At 47.4% G+C, this 21616-nt stretch overlaps 1 protein-coding gene and 1 long non-coding RNA gene across 11 annotated transcripts in view; one reads left to right on the top strand and one right to left on the bottom strand.

Moving 5' to 3' along the window:
- Positions 1-21616, bottom strand: part of LOC309333600 — a 128250-nt gene that overhangs the window by 54607 nt on the left and 52027 nt on the right. The gene's annotated exons all lie outside the window — the stretch shown is intronic.
- The window catches only part of FIBCD1 (fibrinogen C domain containing 1), a 70529-nt gene that overhangs the window by 14236 nt on the left and 34677 nt on the right, over positions 1-21616 (top strand). For 2 of the 3 annotated variants that reach the window (XM_081847157.1, XM_081847156.1), the window contains one exon: positions 18482-18958. In XM_081847157.1, coding sequence (XP_081703283.1) covers positions 18482-18958 — 477 coding nt within the window. Of the gene's footprint in view, positions 1-15951; positions 16081-18481; positions 18959-21616 lie in introns of those variants that run through there. The other variant, XM_081847158.1, reaches the window with a different exon arrangement.

The following is a 21616-nucleotide window of genomic DNA, read 5'->3' as shown; positions in this document are numbered from 1 at the left end:
TCAGTGGCCCCTGTGCAAGGCCAAAATTCAGCCCACCTCTTGCCTTCCATTCTGAGTGTGTACTCCGTCATAGTTGCGGCGCCCCCCTTAGCTTGGCTCCCAGTGTGCAGGGACCAGTTGTGCTGCCCTGAATCTGCTTTATAGCTACAATGGCTATGGTCTGCCTCCACAGTTCTGCTTCTGCACACCAATGCTGGAAACCGCAGGAGGGGGAGAGTCCTCATGTGCTTGGGTCCTTCTTTCCCATTGGGGCATCTGGTTGGCCACTGTGAGAACAAAGGCTGGTCTAGATGGGCCACTGGCCTGATCCAGCAGCCTCTTCTTATGTTTTTATGTTCTTAATAGCATCTCTTTCCCCTTTGCTACATCAGAGATTCTTCATTAGAGGGTGATTTGGGTTCAAGGATATGTAGCAAAGAACTTTGTAATCTGCCATCAGACTCCTGTCCTCTTCTAATCACTCTCTCCTATTTCCTCGGGGTGTCCTCGAGGGTGGCGCAGAGCCTGAAATGAGCCAAGAATGTTCCAGCCACCATCTTGGTGCTGGTTCCCGGGCAGTTCCACGGATGAGACATGCTCTCTCTCCCCACCGGCCTTCCCGATCAAAAAGCACCCGATCATTTGCCCCGAGTGACTGCTTGTTCTGTGCATCACTGTGCTTTTCCGAGCTTGCAAGGGGCTTGGAGGATGAGATGAGGCTGTTGTATCAACCCCTCATCTGCTTTCCCCTTTGGTGAGACAAGCTCCTTCGTTCTGCCGTGTTCGTTCCCCGGGCCGGGAGAGCGGCTTTATTCTCCCGGCTCCTTTCATTCTCCGAAATGTGATCTGTCAGTCAGAGCATAAAGCTCTGATCCCTACGAGATGGAGATGGAAGAAGGGGGGAATAGGTGAAAAATAACAGCTCTCATTTCACACCAGCTGGGTCTCACCTCACCCAATCTCACCACATAACAAGCAGGAGTTCTTAAGCATTCTGCTTTGTGGGCCTGTTAGAGGTGGTTTGCTTTTTCAGAATAGGTTTAACAGCCAGTGTGACAGCTGCAACCCTCCCCCCCAAAAAAAAATTCATTTAAATCACCCTGTATTTAATCACCTAGCAGCATTTCCTTCCAAGTAATTCTGAGGTTTTGCACACCGGGCTCAAACTCACCTAAAGCATCACCTAGCAGAAACCTACCGGATCAGACCAATGACCCATCTAGTCCAGCATCCTTTTCCAGCAGTGCCCACCCAGATGCCTCAACAGTAAGCCCACAAGCAGGGCCTGAGCAGAAGAGCACTCTTCCCTCCTGCAGCTTCCAGAAACTGGTATTCAGAAGCATTGATGCCTCCAAGAGCAAGCACGGGGTGGTGGTTATGAGCGGTGGACTTGTAATCTGGTGAACTGGGTTCGCTTCCCCACTCCTCCACCTGCAGCTGCTGGGTGACCTTGGGCTAGTCACACTTCTCTGAAGTCTCTCAGCCCCACTCACCTCACAGAGTGTTTGTTGTGGGGGAGGAAGGGAAAGGAGAATGTTAGCCACTTTGAGACTCCTTAGGGCAGTGATAAAGTGGGATATCAAATCCAAACTCCTCTTCCTCTTCCTCCTCCTCCTCCTCTTCTTCTTCCAACACTGGAGAAAGAATGGAAAAAGAGCCTGCTGGAACAGGTCAAAGAGCCACCATCCTGTTCTCACAATGGCCAACCAGATGCCTATTGTGGGAATCCCACAGGTAGGATTTGACCATAAGAGCCGTCTCCTCCCCTGTAAAGTGGACCATTAGGTCCAGTCGTGACCGACTTTGGTGTTGCAGTGCTCATCTCACTTTATTGGCCAAGGGAGCCGGCGTACAGCTTCCAGGTCATGTGGCTGGCATGACTAAGCAGCTTCTGGCGAACCAGAGCAGTGCACGGAAATGCCGTTTACCTTCCCACCGGAGCGGTACCTATTTATCTACTTGCACTTCGACGTGCTTTCGAACTGCTAGGTTGGCAGGAGCAGGGACTGAGCAACGGGAGCTCACCCCGTCACGGGGATTCGAACTGCCAACCTTCTGATCGGCAAGCCCTAGGCTCTGTGGTTTAACCCACAGCACCACCCGCAGCCCTCTCCTCCCCTGTAGTTTCCAGCAATTGGTATTTCAGAAGCATTACTGCCTCTGACCGTAGACCATAGCCATGTCTAATCCTCTTTTAAAGCCTTCCAAGTTGGTGGCCATCACTGCCTCCTGTTGAAGTGAGTTCCATAGTTTAACTGTGCTGTGTGAAGAAGTCCTTCCTTTTATCTGTCCTCAATCTTCTGACATTCAACTTCATTGGATATTGATGAGTTCTAGTGTTATGAAAGAAAGTTTTCTCTATCCTCTTTCCCCACACCACACAAAATGTTAACCTGTTACTCACATTTTATCTGCCGAACACTGCAACCTTTCCCCATAGCGGAGTCACTCCTTAATCTTTTGGGTTGCCCTTATCTAAACCTTTTCCAGCTCTGCAGTACCCTTTTTGAGGTGAGCTGACCAAAACCACACACGGTATTCCAAATGTGGTTGTGCCATAAGATTTTTATAACGGAATAATGATACTGGCCATTTTATTTTCAATTCAGTTTAAAGGTGAACCAACCCAATTCACATTTTCTGAAACATTATGTGAAGCAAAACATAGCCATCAGTTGAAGTTCACACTTCTCTGAATTTTGGAATGTAGTTCTCTAGCCAAGCAATGTGTATATGAGGGCAAAGTATGCATAACATACATATATTGTCAAAAAGAACATTTTAAAAATGTCTTTGCGACGGGGGAAAATTACTTTGCAAATGTGTATTTTAGGTAAAACTGTACAGACCTCTGCATTTTAGGGATGGGGTGGGAAATCACACTAAAATGCTGGTGAATTTACATGATGACTTCTTTAAAGAATTAAACCCTTCTTTCAAACTGTTATGGAAATGTATAGAACTGAACCTAAGGTTGGGAAAATGAGAAAGAGAGAGAAACCGGAATGGATGGATAAACCTGCCCCTGCTCCTGATAATACCAAACACAGGTGCTGCTTCATGTGAAGAACACTGGAAACAAAACAGGGTGACTGTGAGAAACAAGAGGGAGTTGTTAGTTTGTGGTCAGTAGACACAGAATGCTGAACGTTGTCACAGGGGTCTATGGTGCAGCTTAAGTTGGGTTGGGGTTGGTTGGATATGTTTGAAGAGGGAGGGAGGGGAATGCAGCTATCCAATAAAAAACATTAATAAAAATGAATGTATATGGGGAAAGAGTGTGCATAAAGATGGCTATATTATTGAGAGCAACAGGCAAACAATCATTGTGTTACGAACATCTGTGCATTGCTCAAAACTGCATTAAAATTGTGTTTATTAGGAGAAATGTGCACTAAAAATTTGCTGACCAGTTTTCATGGGGCCTTACAATTGCAAATTGCTGCAGAAATGTGGAGAATGGAATTTAGGGTTGGAACAAGAAGAAATGGGGGGGGGGACTGTAATTGACGGATTCGCCTGTCCCTGGCTCCTGATAATGTGAAACCCAGGCGCTGCATGCCAACAGCACTGGAGCCAAACTGAAATTGACAGATCCCTTCCTCCCTTATCTACAACACCCTTTTTGAGATATGGGCTGACTGCAATAAAACAAAACATGAAGCCGTGTAGCTATAAGCTTTCCCCCTGCTCTGAAACAGGCTGCAACACAGAACAGGGTAGAACAGACAATGCATACCTTTTTAAAAGAAATTTTGCTGTGGGGCTTCTAATTGATCTGTCTCCAGTAGTCCCTATAGTTCTGCCCCATACATCAGTTGAGGAGAAACCTTTCCTCGGGGCAGCTGAGCTCTTACAAATCCAGAAACTGCAGGGATCTTGGTTAGTGTATTCCAATTGCCAAAACAAAGAAACAAACAAACCCACAGGCAGTTAAATGCATCTGACTTGTTCAATTTCTCGATCATCAAGAGTCTATTTATGAGACGGAGGGCGACTTTCAAACACCACCAACTTAGTCTTGATGCAATTTATACTTAACTGTTGTTCCTGGCAACTGGTCCCATAATCTCTTAATAAACATCTCAGTCTCACTTGTGTTCCAGAAAGCATCCACCGTGTCATCTGCCTTACGGAAATGTGGACAAACTAAGTGGCTTGATAGCAGGCAGGCTGGAGGGCAACTATGGGGAATGCTGCGATTCTGGTATTAGATAAGACCAGAAGAAGAGCCTGGCTGGTGCATCAAACCAATGGCTCACCGAATCCAGCATCTTTTCCTCACAGTGGTCAGCCAAATTCCTGTGGGAAAACCTCAACTGGAACCAGAGCACAAGAGCCCACTCACCTCCTGTGGTTTCCAGCAACTGGTATTCAGAAGCTTTATTCCCTCTGACCATGGAAACAGAGCACAGCCATCCTCCATTAATTTGTCTAACCCTCTTATAAAGAATCCTGGGAGCTGTAGTTTGTGAAAGGTACTGAGAGTTGCAAGGAGACCCCCATTCCCCTCACAGAGCTACAATTCCCAAGATGGCTTAACAGTCAATCCCTCTTCCATAGCTCTGTGAGGGGAATGAGGGTCTTATAATTATCAGTACCCTTCACAAACTACAGCTCCCAGGATTTGGGGGTGGGGGGAGCCATGACTATTGTATCATAGTGCAAATGTAGCCATAGTCTGCTCAGAGTCATGTTTGCTTATTTCAATGGGTCTACTCTGCCTGCCTTCTTACTTACAGCTTGAGGGGGGCAGGCAGTTGCGGCCTGCCCGCTTCCTCCTCCTCAGTTTCGTTGTTGCCCTTGTAGAACTCAGCAGGGAGCAAGGTAGGGGCAAAAGTAGAATTAGTTGCCTCTGCCTGTCATTGGCTCTGGCCCCACCAATAACAGGCTCTGGCTCCACCTACTGTTGTAGCCCTTGACTTCTGCCCATGGGCCCAATGAGCGCCAGCCACCGCCACTGGTCCTGAATAATGCGACACTCCATCAACACTGCAGCCCTTTGGCTGAGGAATGCAGAAATGCAAGTTTCTGATATAGTATAAAACTTGGCCCCTGCTCCTTTTCCTCATCGGCGAGGGGAGCACGTTCTGGCTCCGTCTGTTGCTTATTTTTTTGCTTATTATGTAACTGCTTAAAGACCCTCTGGAGATGTCAAAGACCTTCAACAAAGGACGAGGAGAAGGCAGGAAGAAAAACCCATCGCTTTTCAGAATAAAAATCCTCTTTGCTTCAGCACAAGAGAGGGGTTTTATTTTATTCTTTTTCAGAAGAGGAGGTTGGGCATAGTTTTGGGCACAATTATATTCATGCAGGTGTCTTGCAAATTGCATGGGTGTCAGGTTCTGGGAGATTGCTCATAAAGCTGAAGTTGCGCATAGCCAGAACAACCCAGGAACAACACCCCCCCATAGCTATTTCTCCCTTCCTGGAGCTGGCTCACTGAGCAGGCCTTGCCCCCCTGCCCATACAAACTAGAGAGCTTTTAAGAGAACTTTTAAGCTCTCTGCCTTGCTCACTGTGCCCTGGGAAGGTCTCACGTAGGCTCTGGGAGGCTCCCATGAGAACTCATGAATAATAGAATAATAGAGTTGAAAGGGACCTCAAGGGTCTTCTAGAACCTTACATTTGCCCCTATTGAAATTCATTCTGTAAGTTTGGGCCCAGTTCTTCAATCCGTTAAGGTCATATTGAATCCCGATTCTGTCTTCCGTGACATTGGCTACCCCTCCCAGTTTGGTGTCATCTGCAAATTGGATGAGCATCCCCTCAATTCCTTCATCCAAGTCATTTATAAAGATGTTGAACAACAATGGCTGCAGGACAGAACCCTGGGGCACCCTACTTGTCACTTTCTTCCAGGATAACGAGGAACCATTAATGAGCACTCTAGGTTAGATCAGTCAACTAGCTACAAATCCACCTAACAGTTACCTTGTTCAACCCAGATTTTACCAGCTTATCTGCAATAATATCATGGGGGTGCATTGTCAAAAACCTTACTGAAATCAAGATACACTATTTAAGATCTCATACTGCCCCATGAGACCTCGCTAAGGCCACCATGAGCCTTTGTGAGATCATTCCAGAACCCAGTAAGCAAGGGAGAGAAATGGAAGATTCAGGACAGATAAACGAAAGTACTTCCTCATGCAGCCCATACTTGAACTATGTAACTCAATCTAGCAGGAGGCAGTGATGGCCACCAGCTTGGATAGCTTTAAAACAGGATTGGACAAATTCATAGAAAGGGCTATTGATTGCTACTAGCCACGATGGTTATGCTCTCCAACTCCATGGTCAGAGGCACCGATGCTTCTGCATATCAGTTGCTGGAAACCACAGCAGGGAAGAGTTGCTCTTATGCTCAAATCCTGCTTGTTGCTTTCCCACAGACAGCTGGTCAGCCACTGTGAGATCAGGAGGCTGAACTTGATGGGCAATTGGCTTGATTCCTCAGGGCTTTTCTGATATTCTTATCAGCAATAGTGGGCCCCACCAAGCCCTGAGTTCCTGCTGCTTGCCTGAGGGTGCCATCGCGGAGCCTGTCCAAATCCATTTTGTAACTTTGCTTCCAGTGAAACATGGCCTCAAGCCCACACATGGAGTCAAAATCACCTGGGTTGTTTTTTGTTTTGTTTTTCATGTTGTTCAGCAGATCTGAATACTATTATTATTAAAAAACCACCGTGCTAAATTGTTTAACTCTCAAGATGCTTTGCTTATTGACTCTTGACATCTTGTGTTTGGAGGCACACAAACCCCCAAAATGACAATGCAGCCTCTCTGTTGCTGCTTTAAGGCAATCACCAGAGCTGCTGCCTGGTTTCTGCCAGTGATCCCTTGGCCAAGTGATTTGCAGCTCTTCAGCTGGACACATAAAAGAAAGTTCTTCATGCAATGCATAGTTAAGTCTATGGAACTTCCTCCCACAAGAGGCAGTGATGGCCACCAACCTGGATGGCTTAAAAGAAGACTGGACAAATTCATGGAGGAGAGTGCTATCAATGGCTACTAGCTACAATGGCCATGCTCTATCTCCAAAACTGGAGGCAGCAATACTTCTGAACAGATGTAGGCTCTTAGCCACTCCAAGGCAAAGGTGTGATCTTTCTTGCCAACCCCTAGATATGCCCTTGCTTCTGAATATGTTGCTGGAAACCATGATGCTCCTGTGTTCAGATCCTTCTTGCTGGTTTCCCACAAGCATCTTGATGGCCATCTTTGGGGGGTAAAAGAAGCTGGACTAGATGGGCCCAGTGGTGGAGCTTCATGCTCCGGCACCGGGGGCGGAGAGCAGGCAGGGTCGGGGCTGGCGCACGTCCCAGGGTGTGGCGCACTGCCCGCAGGGGCTTAACGTGCGTCCTGGGGGCGTGACAATCAGCGCTGGCAGGGGGGCAGCCCCAATGGCACCCCACCGGGATGGCACTGCTGGGGGCGGTGCGCTCCCCCCCCCCCGTACTCCTCTTCCTCCATCAGTGGACGGGCCATTGGCCTCATCCAGCAGGCTCTTCTTATGGACAGAATGTGTGCCATTTCTGTGGCCCATTCCTAGCAAGAAAGGCCTACATTTCTAGCAGAGAAGACAGGAACTCCAGTGCAGTAACATAACACCCGTCATCTCCCCATGTGCCTAATCCAGATCATTGCTGAAGTTGCCTTAATGCAAATGGCTGCAGGGGTGGAGGACAAAGGATGCTGGAAGGAAGATGTCACTCCAGACAGAAACTCACAGGAGAGGCAAGGACAAGGCTTGGAGGAGGGGAAGGGGAACTTTGTCAATGCAGCAATTTCTCTGTCTCTTTTTCCACCTCCCAAGAGGAAAGTAGTTGTCTTTTGTCTCTTTGAATATGCAGCTCATTCCCCCCCCCCCCCGCTGTGAGGCCTCAATCCATTCTGACAGCTGCATCTGAGGTCAGGAGAAAATCATAGCCTCCGTGTTGCAGGTGTAATGGAAAGCAGGGGGAAAGTCGGCAGGAATGGAGTAAGGAAATGAATGCAACCACAGGGAGAGAGCTGAGCCTCCTTGTGGGGTGAGGCAGCAAAGAAAGCCAATGGTTATTGATTGATTTTTATACTACTTTTTCCTCCAGTGAGTTCAAAGTGGCGTACATGGTCCCCTTGCTCATTTAACCCCAACAACAACCCTGTGAGGTAGGTTAGGTTGAGAGGCAATGACTTGCCCCAGGTCACCCAGTGAGCTTCATGGCCAAGGGTTTTTTTTAACCCTGGTCTCCCAGGTACTAGTCCAACACTCTTAATCACTATACCACACTGGTCTCAGTGTATGGCAGGGGTAGACACTGGTAGGGGTGTGATAAGGCATTGTTTTCTGCTCTGCCTTCTTTTTCAGTGCAGGCAGCGCTGTTTCTGTTCTACAGCAGTTCACCCTCTGCCCAGAACTATGTTATTTGTCCCATTGTCCACAGTGGCGAGCTCACGTTATCATCATCATCATCATCATCATCATCATCATCATCAATATCCCACCTTTTCACAGACTGGGACTCAAGGCAGTTTATACAATTTAAAACTACACAGATAAAATACAAAAAGCTCAAAATGTATACAAGTTAATTGCTAAAAAGTGCTTATATTCTAATAGAATTAAAACATTAAAAAAGCCAACAACCAAATCTAGAAATACAGATAATAAGAACGGCACAGCACCATTAAAAGCACAAAAAACAGTCAGCCCCCAAAATACTTGTTGGAATAAAACAGTCTTCACCTGCTGGCAGAAGGGCATAAAGGAGAGAGCCAGTCTAGCTTCTCCAGGGAGGGAGTTCTAAAGCTTGGGGCAGCCACCAAGAAGGCCTTCCCCCATGTCCGCACCAAGCCTACCTGTGAGGGTGGCAGGACAGAGAGAAGGGCCTCCCCAAAATATCTCAGAGCCAGGGCAGGTTCATATGGGAGGACAGTGTCCTTCAGAAAGCCTGGGCCTAAGCTGCAACTTATGTAACTTATGTAATTAATCATGTAAGGGACACATGTCATTACGCTGTTCCACTCCCTCAATACAAAGGAAATGCAATGCACTTGCAGAAAAACATAGTTACATATCATTTGGAGACTGAAAGCAGCAGCAATAGCCAATGGTGAATTCACTGGACTGAATTCTGGTCTGGACGCAGGGTGAATTAGTGAGCATTGGCAGTTCCTGGACACATTTTTTGTTTCATCAGGATTCTCTGATACCCATCACCAGTGGGGTATATGTTGACTGTGGTCACATTGATGGCATATATTGAATGCATATTGAAGTTCTGTGGTTTCCTCCAAAGAACCTGGAAACTGTAGTTTACCACCTCACAGTTCTACAGTTTCCAGACCCCTTAAACTACAATTCCCAGGATTCTTTGGGGGAATCCATGTGCTTTAAATGTATGGTGTGGATGTGACTTACAGCTCCCATCATCCCCGATAGCATGGCAAGGGATGATGGGAATTGTAGTCCAAAGCACCTATAGGACACTATATTGGCTTGTATGGGACAAGTTCAGTATATTTGCATAAGGCATAATGGTGCTAAAGGAAGACCATGATAAGATATGGGTTGTATTCAAATAAGTTCTACTCAGAGTTGACCTGTTAAAAATAATGCCCATTCATTTCAATGGGTCTGTGCTTAGTAGGACTATTGTTGGATACAACCCTCTATAAACCTCCCTCTCCAAAACCCCTTATATTTGTTTGCCTTTCATTTATATATTACTCATACCTGCTTCTTTCATACTCAGCCCAAAAAACACTCTCTCAGGAGCTTCATATAAGATTAAAAAGTAAAATCAATCAATATCCACTTAAGCCAACGTAAGCAGTACAGCTCACAGGTCTCCTTTCTCCTGAGTTTGCCTGATTTGAGGGAGGGTGTTTTGGGTAAGCCCTGAAAGAAAGAGAAGGTGTTGCATTTGTGAAACGATTTGTTATGCAGGGAGGGGTGGACAAGTTACGGGCCTCCTGGTTTCCTTGCATTATCGTTCTGCTTTTCATTTTTATAGCAGAAGGAGGTGATTTTGCTAGGAAAACAATGTTGAAAAGTAAAATGTAGTTGAAAGAAACTAACACCCCCCCTCCCCAGCCATTGCTGTGTGAACAGAAACTGACCTAGAGGCAAATAAGGAAGGCTCTTCAGAGGACAATCCCTCAGCCACGTTCGACACAGAGAAAGAAAAATGGATGCCATAGCCCCGGAAAGCCTCAACAGCACTTTGCTAGTCTGCAATGAATGTAAGGGCCGGCCTTGTCATTGTCGTTTGAGGCAGCTGCCTCAGGCAGCAGAGTGTGCTGTGTGACCTGCTCCGTAACCCTTTAAGCTAACCTGCTGTTGCCCTCAACTCATGTATGCTAGAGTCCCAAAGGGCGACTCAACTGCCTCTTTGTTTAGCTTTTGTGTATGGAATAATGGGAGGCACCATCTTGGCCTCAGGCTGAGATGCAGAACCTGAGACCTGGGGGCTGGATGCTGCCTCCCCAAGTAGGCTGCCTTGGGACTTTCCCTAGGCCACACCCCTCACTGGCCTTCCTTTTCGATCTGCTTGAGTGTTTTTTGATTGGTTGGAATATGACCTTAAACTCTGATAATGCCACGTGGTTGACTGGATGGAGGATAGAGAGGGCTTTGTGAATGTAGAAGCCAGCCTACTGTACAAAGGTAACTTTTACATTTCTTTCTCTGCCCACCTTTTCCTCTGGCCCTGCCCACCACTGGCATATGGCCCCTGGAAGGCTGCCCAGGAGGGAATGTGGCCCTCGGGCCTAAAGAGATTCCCCACCTCTTGGGCTGGCTTTACTGGACGGGTTGGTGATGCAATTGGATTGTATTGCACATGCCCCCACCCCCCAAAAAGAAGAAGATCACAGCAGATCAGCCCTGAAAAACTTCAAGAGAACATCCCACCACCACCAAATTTCTACACCAGAGCACAACAGTTTGACAAGGCATCATCAGGAGTCTCCATAAGAAGCAAGTGAACAAAGGAGTGTGATTTAAGAGGATTGTGCTCATGGAGCATAGCACTGGAGACTTAGGAGGCCTTTGTAATAAGTGGTTGAAAATAAGTGGAAGAAATAGATGCAGCATCCAGCAAAGGCAAAATCAGGACAGGCCCCCAGAGTCCAGCAAGCTTTAGCACACTAGCCTGCTCTGCTAAGCTTCTTTCTGTTTCTCCGGCATCCAAAGTAACCACTACAAAATTGCACACTGGTGTTCAAGCATCAGCTCATTGCAGATACAAACCTCTGGTCCGGCTCCCTCCGAGGTGCTCAATCTGGGTTATATCATGATCCAGTTCTGGAGATCACAGCGGTCATAAGAGCATAAGAATGGAAGAAAGCCTGCTGAATTAGGCCAAAGGGGGCCCATCTGGTCCAGAATCCTGTTCTCCTGATGGCTAATGCCTGTGGGAAACCTGCAAGCAGGATTTGAGTGCATGAGCCCTCTCATTCAGAAGCACTGGCATTCAGAAGCACTGCTGCCTCCAACTGTGCAGGCAGAACACAGCCATCATGGCGAGTAGCCTTTGATACCTCTTTGATAAATCATGGTTAGTAGCCCTTGTGGAATGGGTATATATGGGTTAAGAGAATCTCACAAGTACTGTAAACTGGTTTAACTTATTTATCCATTCTATAAATTTATACATTGCTTGGTTTTTTCTTACACACACACACACACACACACACACACACACACACACACACAGGTTTTCAAAGAGAATAAAACAATAAAATTATTGGTAAAAGAAACAGTTAAAAGCAACTATTTAAAACATTCCAAGAAACAAAATTAGAAATAAACTAAAATTAAATAAAAATATAGACCAGCATTCTACATGTCTGGTTAGGCATGTCTAAGCAATAACATTTTTAGCAGGTGCTTTAAAAAGTACAATGAAGGCATCTGCCTGAAGTGAATAGGCAGGGAGTTCCAAGGTGTAGGTGCTGTCAAACTGAAGGATCAATTTCTTCCAAATGTAGAACTGGTATTATGTGGCACCTGTAACATTGCCAGGTCTACAAAACAAAGCAGTCATTGGGGCCAGATACCCCAAGAACTCCTGCAACGCTTTTGCAAAGTTTTTTTGCAGATAAAGTCCCTCAGATTCGGAAGGAGGTAGACTCCACCGTGGGAGCAGGGCCGGGGCGGGAGAGTGCCGGAGTTCTGTCTAGTCCTGCTAAATGGGATCAATTTCAACCTGTTACCTCCAAGGATGTGGACAGGCTGCTTGGACGAGTGAAACCAACCACCTGTCTCCTTGATCCTTGTCCCTCCTGGCTGATAAAAGCAAGCCGGGAAGGGCTGGGCAATGGGCTCCGAGGGGTGCTGAATGCTTTCCTCTGCGAGGGAGCCTTCCCAGACCCGCTGAAAGAGGCGGTCATTAAACCGCTTCTTAAAGAAACATCTTTAGATCTGGCCAATATGGCCAACTATTGCCCAGTCTCAAATCTTCCATTCTTGGGCAAGGTGATTGAGTGGGTGGTTGCTGAACAACTCCAAGCACGTCTGGAGAATGCGGACCATTTGGATCCCTTCCAGTCAGAATTCAGGCCTCACCATGGGACTGAAACTGTCTTGGTCGTGCTGGTCGATGATCTCTGGTGGGCTAGGGACAAAGGTGAGAGCTGTTTCCTAGTTCTGCTGCATCTCTCAGTGGCTTTTGAGACCATCGACCATAACATCCTTCTGGACTGTCTTGAGGGGCTGGGAGCAGTATCATACAGTGGTTCTGCTCCTTTCTCCTGGGACGTGTTCAGAAAGTGGTGGGGGATGAGTGTTCAGACCCCTGGGCTCTCACTTGTGGGGTGCCTCAGGGTTCCATCCTCTCCCCCATGCTTTTTAATATCTACATGAAGCCACTGAGAGAGATCATCAGGGGGTTTGGGCTGGGTGTTCATCAATATGCGGATGATACCCAGCTCTACCTCTCTTTTAAATCAGAACCAGTGAAGGCCGTGAAGGTCCTGTGTGAGTGTCTGGAGGCGGTTGGAGGATGGATGGCGACTAACGGATTGAGGTTGAATCCTGACAAGACAGAAGTTCTTGGGGAACAGGGGGTGGGCTGCTGTGAAGGACTCCCTGGTCCTGAATGGGATAACTGTGCCCCTGAAGGACCAGATACGCAGCCTGAGTCATTTTGGACTCACAGCTGTCCATGGAGGCGCAGGTTACTTCTGGGCAGCTGTCTACCAGCTCCATCTGGTACGCAGTCTGAGACCCTATCTGCCCACAGACTGTCTCGCCAGAGTGGTGCATGCTCTAGTTATCTCCTGCTTGGACAATTGGACAATGCGCTCTACGTGGGGCTACCTTTGAAGGTGACCCGGAAACTACAAGTAATCCAGAATGCGGCAGCTAGACTGATCACTGGGAGTGGCCGCCGGGACCACATAACACCGGTCCTGAGAGATCTGCATTGGCTCCCAGTACATTTCTGAGCACAATTCAAAGTGTTGGTGCTGACCTTTAAAGCCCTAAACGGCCTCGGTCCTGTATACTTGAAGGAGTGTCTCCACCCCCATCATCCAGCCCGGACACTGAGGTCCAGTGCCGAGAACCTTCTGGCGGTTCCCTCGCTGCAAGAAGTGAGGTTACAGGGAACCAGGCAGAGGGCCTTCTCGGTAGTGGTGCCTGCCCTGTGGAAGGCCCTCCACAGATGTCAAGGCAATAAGCAACTATTTTACTTTTAAAAGACAACTGAAGGTGGCCCTGTTTAGGGAAGTTTTTAATGTTTGATGCTGTATTGTTTTTAATATTCGGTTAGAAGCCTCCCAGAGTGGGCAGGGTGTAAATAAATTATTATTATTATTATTATTATTATTATTATTATTATTATTATTAGGCAAATATTGGGTAAGGCGAGAACTCACAGGGAAACACATTGAACTTGGCCTAGTAGCAGATAGGCAACCAGTGCAGATCTCTGAGCACAAGTGTTATATGCTCACACAGCTTCACTCCTGTCAGCAGTCATGCTGCAGCATTCTGCACGAACTCCATCTTCCACAAAAATCTTTGTAGAAACATGATGGACTTGTGAACGAGCACATGCGAAACTGCACTGGAAATAATGGGTTGCATCCAATGCTAGTCCTGCTCAGAGTAGACCCACTGAAGTTATCAGAAATGGCTAATTTAGATCCATAAATTTCAGCAGGTTTACTCTTGAGTGGGACTGGCATCAGAAACCACTCTGATCTTTTGGATTCTGCGTGAGTTTTCACCATGATCTGTCTGTTCATTTGTAGCATTTATTATTAAAAGAAAATGGAAACTTTAGGGGGAGAAGTGCAAAAATGCTCCAGGCAGGCTGGGGTTTTTTTTTGGGGGGGGGGCATTATTATTAGTGACGAGACATTACAAGGTCCCAAAGGTCAGAGCTATCCCCAACCAGCATCCTATTGCTGCAAACTTTGCAGAATCAACCGCACACCTCGGAGAGCGTGCCTCTGAAAAGGAATTGGTGCCCTGGGCCATTTCCAAATAAGACTCCCTGCTCTAAAAACACTGCCCCTGCCTTCACCTCCCCTCTCTCCCTGTCCCATCTCCTTGCTTTTTTATTAACGAAAGAGATTCATGATTCATGCAGCAATGAGATGTTTTCTCACTGCAAACCGCCAGACTCATTAAAGAGTCATGAGGTCCGTCAACCTCTTCGGTAGGCGAGGCGCTGGGGTGACTCCAGAGTCACGGTGGAAGGAATTCCTGACCGGAACCAGGTCTCGCCATTTGGCCCTGCTGGAAGCGGGGACTGCTTATTGTCGCACTAAATAAAAACGAATCCAACCGCAGAAGCGCATCTGTTCCGTGACCCCTCCGTCGTTATTATTTCATAGAGCAGGCACCCAAGCGAGCCGTATATCAACTGCGCCCTTCTGTCTAACTAACTGCCTGGTAGAAAGATGTCTCCGAGGAGTGAACATTTATCTGTTCACCTTCAGAGAACAACCCCCGCTGTGTATGATCAGCCAGGTATCTTAGGATAGGGGAGGTGAATAACAGGAAATAAGAAGAAGAAGAGGAAGAAGAAGAAGAAGAAGAAGAAGAAGAAGAAGAAGAAGAAGAAGAAGAATAGATGCATCCAACTAAGTTCTCATCAGAGTAGACCTATTGACATTAATGGATTTACGATAGTCATGCCCATTATTACTCTGAGTAGGAGAAACATTGGATACAGCACCACATTTATGCTAAGAATAACTGATTTGAGTGTGCGTGTGTTTTTAAACATCAAAAGAAAACACAATCAAGTGGTGTATAAATTTATGGAATAAGTATATTAAATAATTAATAACCTTAATTATACTGGAGCAGTGTGGTATAGTGGTTAGAATGTTGGTCTGTGAATGTCAGACAGTGGTTTAAATCAGTCATGAAGCTCACTGGGCAACCTTGGGTCACAGTCCCTGTCTCTCAGCCTAACCTACCTCCCGCTTCTGTACTTGGTTCAAAATATTCTTTCCAATGCAAACTGAGGTGGTCAATCACAACAGCTACAAACACAAGCCAGAAGGCCCTTGTTTGAAATCTGCTGTTGGCCACAAGCTCACTAGATGACTCTAGGGTTGCAATGCTGCCTGTCCCTAGAAAAGCATGATCATTCTTTTTTTGGAGAAAAGTGGCCCCTGTCCTGTTTGGACTTCAAGCAGTCTGGACTCCTCCTCCTCCAACTGTGTGGTAGAGGGTTGGTCCAGTGGGAGGAGGAGAACGAGAGCCTGAGCAAAGAGTTTGTGCAGGAAAGGGTGGGTCCATGAGGAGGACAGCGAGAGTGAGAGCCAGAGGGACATGGGCAGAGGGTGGGATGGAGCTGAGAGGAGGAATTTGAGAGAGATTTTTTGCACGGGCAGAGGATGGGTTGCGGGGGGGGGGGGAGTTGCACTGCGCAGGCCTTCTATGGTGGAGTCTCAGGTTTTGTGCTAGCAGGGGTGGTTGTGGGTGGGTTGGAGAGTGGGTTTAGAGGGGCCAGGTCCAGTGCAGGAGTTTTTTGCAGACAGAGTGAATAGGGTGGGTCAGAGAGCATGGCAGGGTTTTTGCAAGGCTCTGGTGGAGAGTAGGGGGGTGGCGGATTGTAATGGATTGCTTTGAAGTCATTTCTGCACCAGGTAAAGTAATTTTTGTCCCCCCCCCCCCGTTCCCACCACCCCCGACCTGTCCTTTTGCCCAACCAAAGGTGACAACCCTACTTTAGACAAGCTATTATTTTCCTCCAGCTTCAACACACACACACACACACACACATATTGGCAACTACAGTACGGGGACATATCGGCTGTTACGAAGGTTTATTGAGGCTATATATCTCGAGTACTTTTTGTACCCTTGAAAGGCACTCAGCAAGTGCTTATATTCTTATTTTGAAAGTGCCCTTCAACACGACCCTTGGGCAACGGAGTAAGGATTGCTTAAGCAAAGGAGAAACTTTCTGAAATCCCAGTGTGTTGAGATATCCTGGGGGATATCAGTGGGCTTGCGGGGAGGAGAGCATTGCAGCTAACCAGTGGTGTAGTGGCCAGTTCAGAGGCACAGGGTCCTTTCATGACAGTCACAGCCATTAGACAATAAACTTATAATCATGCAATAATTCTAATTAAGGGTGCACTGCAACACTCAGTGCCAATCTATCTGTGTTGCCCTTCAGCTAGATATACTATTGTCTGTTCACATACATGGTCAAATGATTTGGAATGCTCCAGCATCCTTTTTTGGAGTGACTTAGGTTGTGTTCTCCTTGAGCATATATAACAGAACTTGTACACCATTCTATTGAAACGGAAGCCCCCTTGTGCTGTCAGCAGGGGTGTAGCAAGCTACTCAGGCACCCAGGGCGGTGTGCAGCCTGCGCCCAGCAGTGGGGCGAGCCAGGGCAGGGCACGCTGTCCAAAGCCTCCAAAGAACCTACCCACCGCCTCTGCCTCAGCTGTAGGGCGGCTGAGGGGTAGGCGATGGGCAGACGCAAGCCCCGCGCTGCCGTTTTGGGCAACACCGAGCCTGCAGGCGCCTGAGCCACTGTGTCACTCCCAAGAGAGATGTGTGGCTCGGGCCCGCTGCAGGCCCCAGCCTACGGTAAGTGCCACCCCCATGATGTGCCCCACTCCTCTGCCCCCCCCCAACTACGCCTCTGGCTTAGCTTTGGAGCAGACAGAACAACAACTCCTTGGTGTCCTTCCAGTGTATCTTCTCCAGAGGGACCCTAGGAGAACATCCTCAGTGGCTGCCCTACCTCCTTTCACTCTGATTGGTCTCCATAGTGACTAAGGAGCTTTCCTTTCATGCTGATGGGGCAGTTCTAGGATGCTGGAGACAACGGACCCTGCTGGGACCCATCTGCAGAAAAAGTAATGGGCTTTTGACCTGCTGTGTCCACAGACTACCACACCTCTGCAGCATACCCTAAATAGGAGGGAGATGAGACTCTGATGTCATCTGAGGGGGGCTCAGATCTCCCAGGGTTTTGCACAGTGGGGTTGTCAGAGTCAGAGGAAGGCAGATCCTCTGGCTGGGGGTGGGATTGGCCCCACAGATTCATCTGGTAGCAATGCCTCTGGAGTTGGCCTTGCATCAGCTTTTCCTTCAGGTTCACAGTCCTTGCCTCCATCACCTGATGAAGCACCAACACCTTGGAATTCCCTGCCAATTGATATTTGGCAGGTGTCTTCACTGTGCCTCCTAAAAACATTTCTGCTTAGGCACAGAGAACATTGATATGTGCTTCAATGTGGTTGCCAGCTTATCATCTTAATTATTTTTCTTAATGCTTTAAACAGTTGTTTTTAACTATTTCAAACTCATAATTTCATTGTTTTATTCTTTTTGTGAACCCATTTGAGATTAAAAAGAACCCTATCAAATGGTAATATAAGAACACAAGAAGAGCTTGCTGGTCATCTAGTCCAGCATCCTCTTCTCACAGAGCCCAACCGTGGGGGAAGCCCATAAGCAAGTCCTAACTGCAACCACAACTCACTGCACTTGTGATTCCCAGCATACTGCCTCTGACAGAGGAGAGATAACATAGCCATCATGAATGGTAGCTGTTGATAACCTCCATAAATTTGTGTAACCTATTTCAAAAGCTATTGAAGTTGGTGGCTGTCCCTGCATCTTGTAAATGGATGGTGAGAGAGTGAACAAGATATGGAGTAAGAATATTAGAAAGTCCCACGGGATCAGACCAATGGCCCACCTAATACAGCATCCTCTTCTAACAGTGGCTGACCAGTTGCTTGAATGGGAAGCCCAACGGTAGGACCTGACCACAAGAGCCCTCTCCCCTCCTGCGGTTTCCAGTCATGGAGGAAGAGCATATTCACAGTGGCTAGTAGCCATATAATTTAAAAACAACAGATTGTTGAAAAAAATAAATAAAATGAAGAGGAACCCAGCTTCTGGTCCCTGACATGAACTGACTTTTTCTCCCCTCGCTTCCCATCCCTACCCATCCCTTGCCATTGCTATGTTGGCCCACAAAGTGGCCATAACCTTCTCTCTGCTTCCATTTTCTAGAGAATGAGCTGCGGTTATATCCTCTGCACCGTCCTCCTGTCTGTGGCGGTTCTCCTCGCCGTCACTGTCACTGGCGCCATCCTCTTCATGAACCACTACCACACGCCCGTCACGGAATCCCCACCCATCATCAGCACCAATCCCGATGAAGCCAACGCCTTGGTCACCATCGAGAAAGCTGATGGCTCTCGTGTCAACATATTCATCGACCCCAATTGCCCGGACCAGGGCACTGGTTTCACCCGCCTGGAGGGCCTCCAGTCATCTGTCCTGAGGGCTGTGACAGATCTTGATGCCGAGACAAAGTCGTCAAAGGGGCAGGAGAGGGCGTTGCTGGTGGGCCTGTCAGATGAGGTGTCCAAAGTTCTCAGCCATGCCACCCAGCTGAGGGCAGACTGTGACGGTCTGAAGAAAGGGCACAGCACCATGGGGCAGGAGCTGAACGCTCTGCAGAATGAGCAAGGCCGTCTCATACAGGTGATGGATGGGAGTGGAGGGGCAAGAGGCTAGTTCCTGTGAACACTTGCCCCGTAAATACACAAGTCATGCAAAGTATAAGTTAGGGACCGATATAGATTGAGATGATTTTCATATGTTATGGACAGGCAGCTAGCAGAACTGCAGTGTGCCCCCCCCCTCTCATCCCCAATAACTTTTGGCTTGTGTCCCAGGAGCAAGTTAAAGCCATTTGAAGGGTCATAGTCAGAGGTCTAGCATCTTTAATTTCAGGGGAAAGGTTAGTTTTTGAAAGAACTCCTGCTTGAAACCCTGGAGAATCACTGTCAGCCAGTGTTGACAGTACTGAATTGGAAGAAGCAACGGCCTGACTCAGGATAAGGCAGCTTCCTGTGTTCCATTGCTGCTGACCCCTTGGCCCTCAATCAATTAAAAATGTGGAGTCTCTTTTAAAAAAAACATCATTTCAGTTTAAATAAATAAAATAGTAGCTGACCAGAGATTTTCGTGAACTGCAGACTGTCCTCTGGATTGGAGGGTTTTAAAATATTTTATTTAAGTCACTTCCATCCATGTAAAAAACCAAAATCAAATTATATGGAAAATGTTAAGTTCTGTTGCAGTTAGGTGCAGTGCAAACTTTTGGTTTTTTAATTATTATTTTAGAAACAGATGTCAAAACATTTTCTGTCTCCCCCTGAATATACACCATTACTTACCCAGGCTCCCTGGTTTACAGGACGCTAACTCTCTTAACGGGTTTTCAGGAAGTGTGTTTTTCTTACAGAAAGAACGGAAGAAGGCAAGAGGGAGCATTCCATAGCCTCTATAAAAACAGTCGTGGTTGCAAGTGGTGGAGATTAGGTCATATAGAGGTTGCTGCCCCACCAACCTTAGTCTGCCCTTGGCCACCCCCTACCTGACCATCTTCATGCATACAACCAATCAGGGTGTGGCTCTACCTGTCATTGGCACAGGAACCACCTACTGTTGGGCTCCCTGCCAGTCCCCATGGAACCAGCCGCTGAGTTCAATGGTGCTTACTCCCGATGCAAAGGACTTGTTCGTTCTGTGTGCTGCTCCTTTTTGATACATGCATGTATAAGCATTTACTTATAATCTCTTTATTGTATCCCACCTTTTTCTCCAAGGAGCTCAAGTTGACTTACATAGTTCTCAGCCTCATGACAACCCTATGGGATATTTTAAACTGAGAGGCGGGGGACTTGCCCAAAGTCACCCAGCAAGCTTCATGGGGGAGTGCAAATTTGAACCCTGGTTTCCCAGGTCCTAGTAGGACACTCTGGCCACTGTATCACACTGGCTGTAATGAATCACACAGTGGTCTGCATTTCTGAACTCTTCTCAGAGCTGTGACTAGGATGGGGACCCTCAGGATTGGGGGCTGGATGCTGCCCTATAGCTCTCTAGCTAACTGCCTAGCTCTCAGAACTTTTCCCAGGATCACAGCCCTTACCAGTCCTGCTTTGCATCCTTCTTGAGGGTTTCTGCCTGCCTGGGATGTGTCCGTGAACTTTGCTCAAGACTCCTACTTGTCTGGATGGAGGATAGATAAGGATGTGTTGTTGTGGTGGTGGTTGCATTTATTATAGTGTTGTGAATTGGGGAGGTAGGCTGTGTACCTGTATACAGTCTCTTCTAATTCCTGGATACAATAAGGATTCAATTGCTGGAGTAGCCAGGCAAGTTTCTTGGTGACTCTTGGTGGCTCTGTGCCAGAAGACAAATGGGCAGGGTAGTTAGAAACTGTCTGGCAGTTAGAAAGACAAAGGCCAGAGTTGTGTGAGCTAGAAGCTAGAAGCTGGAGGCAGGCTGGGCAGATGAGAGAAAGAGCTAGGCCTGATCTCTGCTGGAATCCAGTGCTGAGGCCATGGGAGAAGCAAGACCGAATTGGGGGCGGGTGAATCCTGTGAGCCCCTCCAACACAGGCTCAGGTTGTACAGTATATATATGTAAATAAACCATATAACACATTGTCAACCTGAGATAGCTCAGTTGGTAGAGCATTAGACTCTTAATCTCAGGGTTGTGGGTTCGAGTCCCATGTTTGGGCAAAAAGATTCCTGAATTACAGGTGGTGGGACTAGATGATCCTCGTGGTCCCTTCCAACTCTACGATTCTGTGATTCTGTGACACCACCGTCTCTGCTGTCCCTCATTCCGAGGACACCGGACCCTGGGTAAGTGCCTGGAACCCCTGGAATCCCGCACCACTCAGAGATTGGGGTGGCATGCAACAATATTTACTTATATCCCACCTTTTTCCGAGACCAAGACTCAAGGCAGCTTATACAAGTTAAAACACCACCGATTAAATACAAAAAGCCAAAAACATATAGAAGATAATTGTTAGGGTAGAAACTAAGCTACCAGCCAAATTGCTCAGCCCACTTTTGGCTCTGACCCCACCCACCACAGGCATGTGGCCCCCAGAAGGTTGCCCCAAAGGGAATGTGGCCCTTTGCCCCTGATAGACTTTCCCTACTGATGTGGCTGTATAGGGGCTCTCACAATGAGTTTATGCACTTCCAAATTTACAACTGCAACACTGGTCTGGGATGCCACAGAACTGCCCTGAGATCTATGGATAGAGGGTGGTATAAAAATCTAATTAATTAATTAATTAATTAATTAGGAGGAGGAGGAAAGTTGCAGCCA

The sequence above is a fragment of the Podarcis erhardii genome, assembly GCF_964252035.2.
Source record: "Podarcis erhardii genome assembly, chromosome: Z".
Lineage (NCBI taxonomy): Eukaryota > Metazoa > Chordata > Lepidosauria > Squamata > Lacertidae > Podarcis > Podarcis erhardii.
This window is presented reverse-complemented; position numbering and strand designations above follow the sequence as displayed.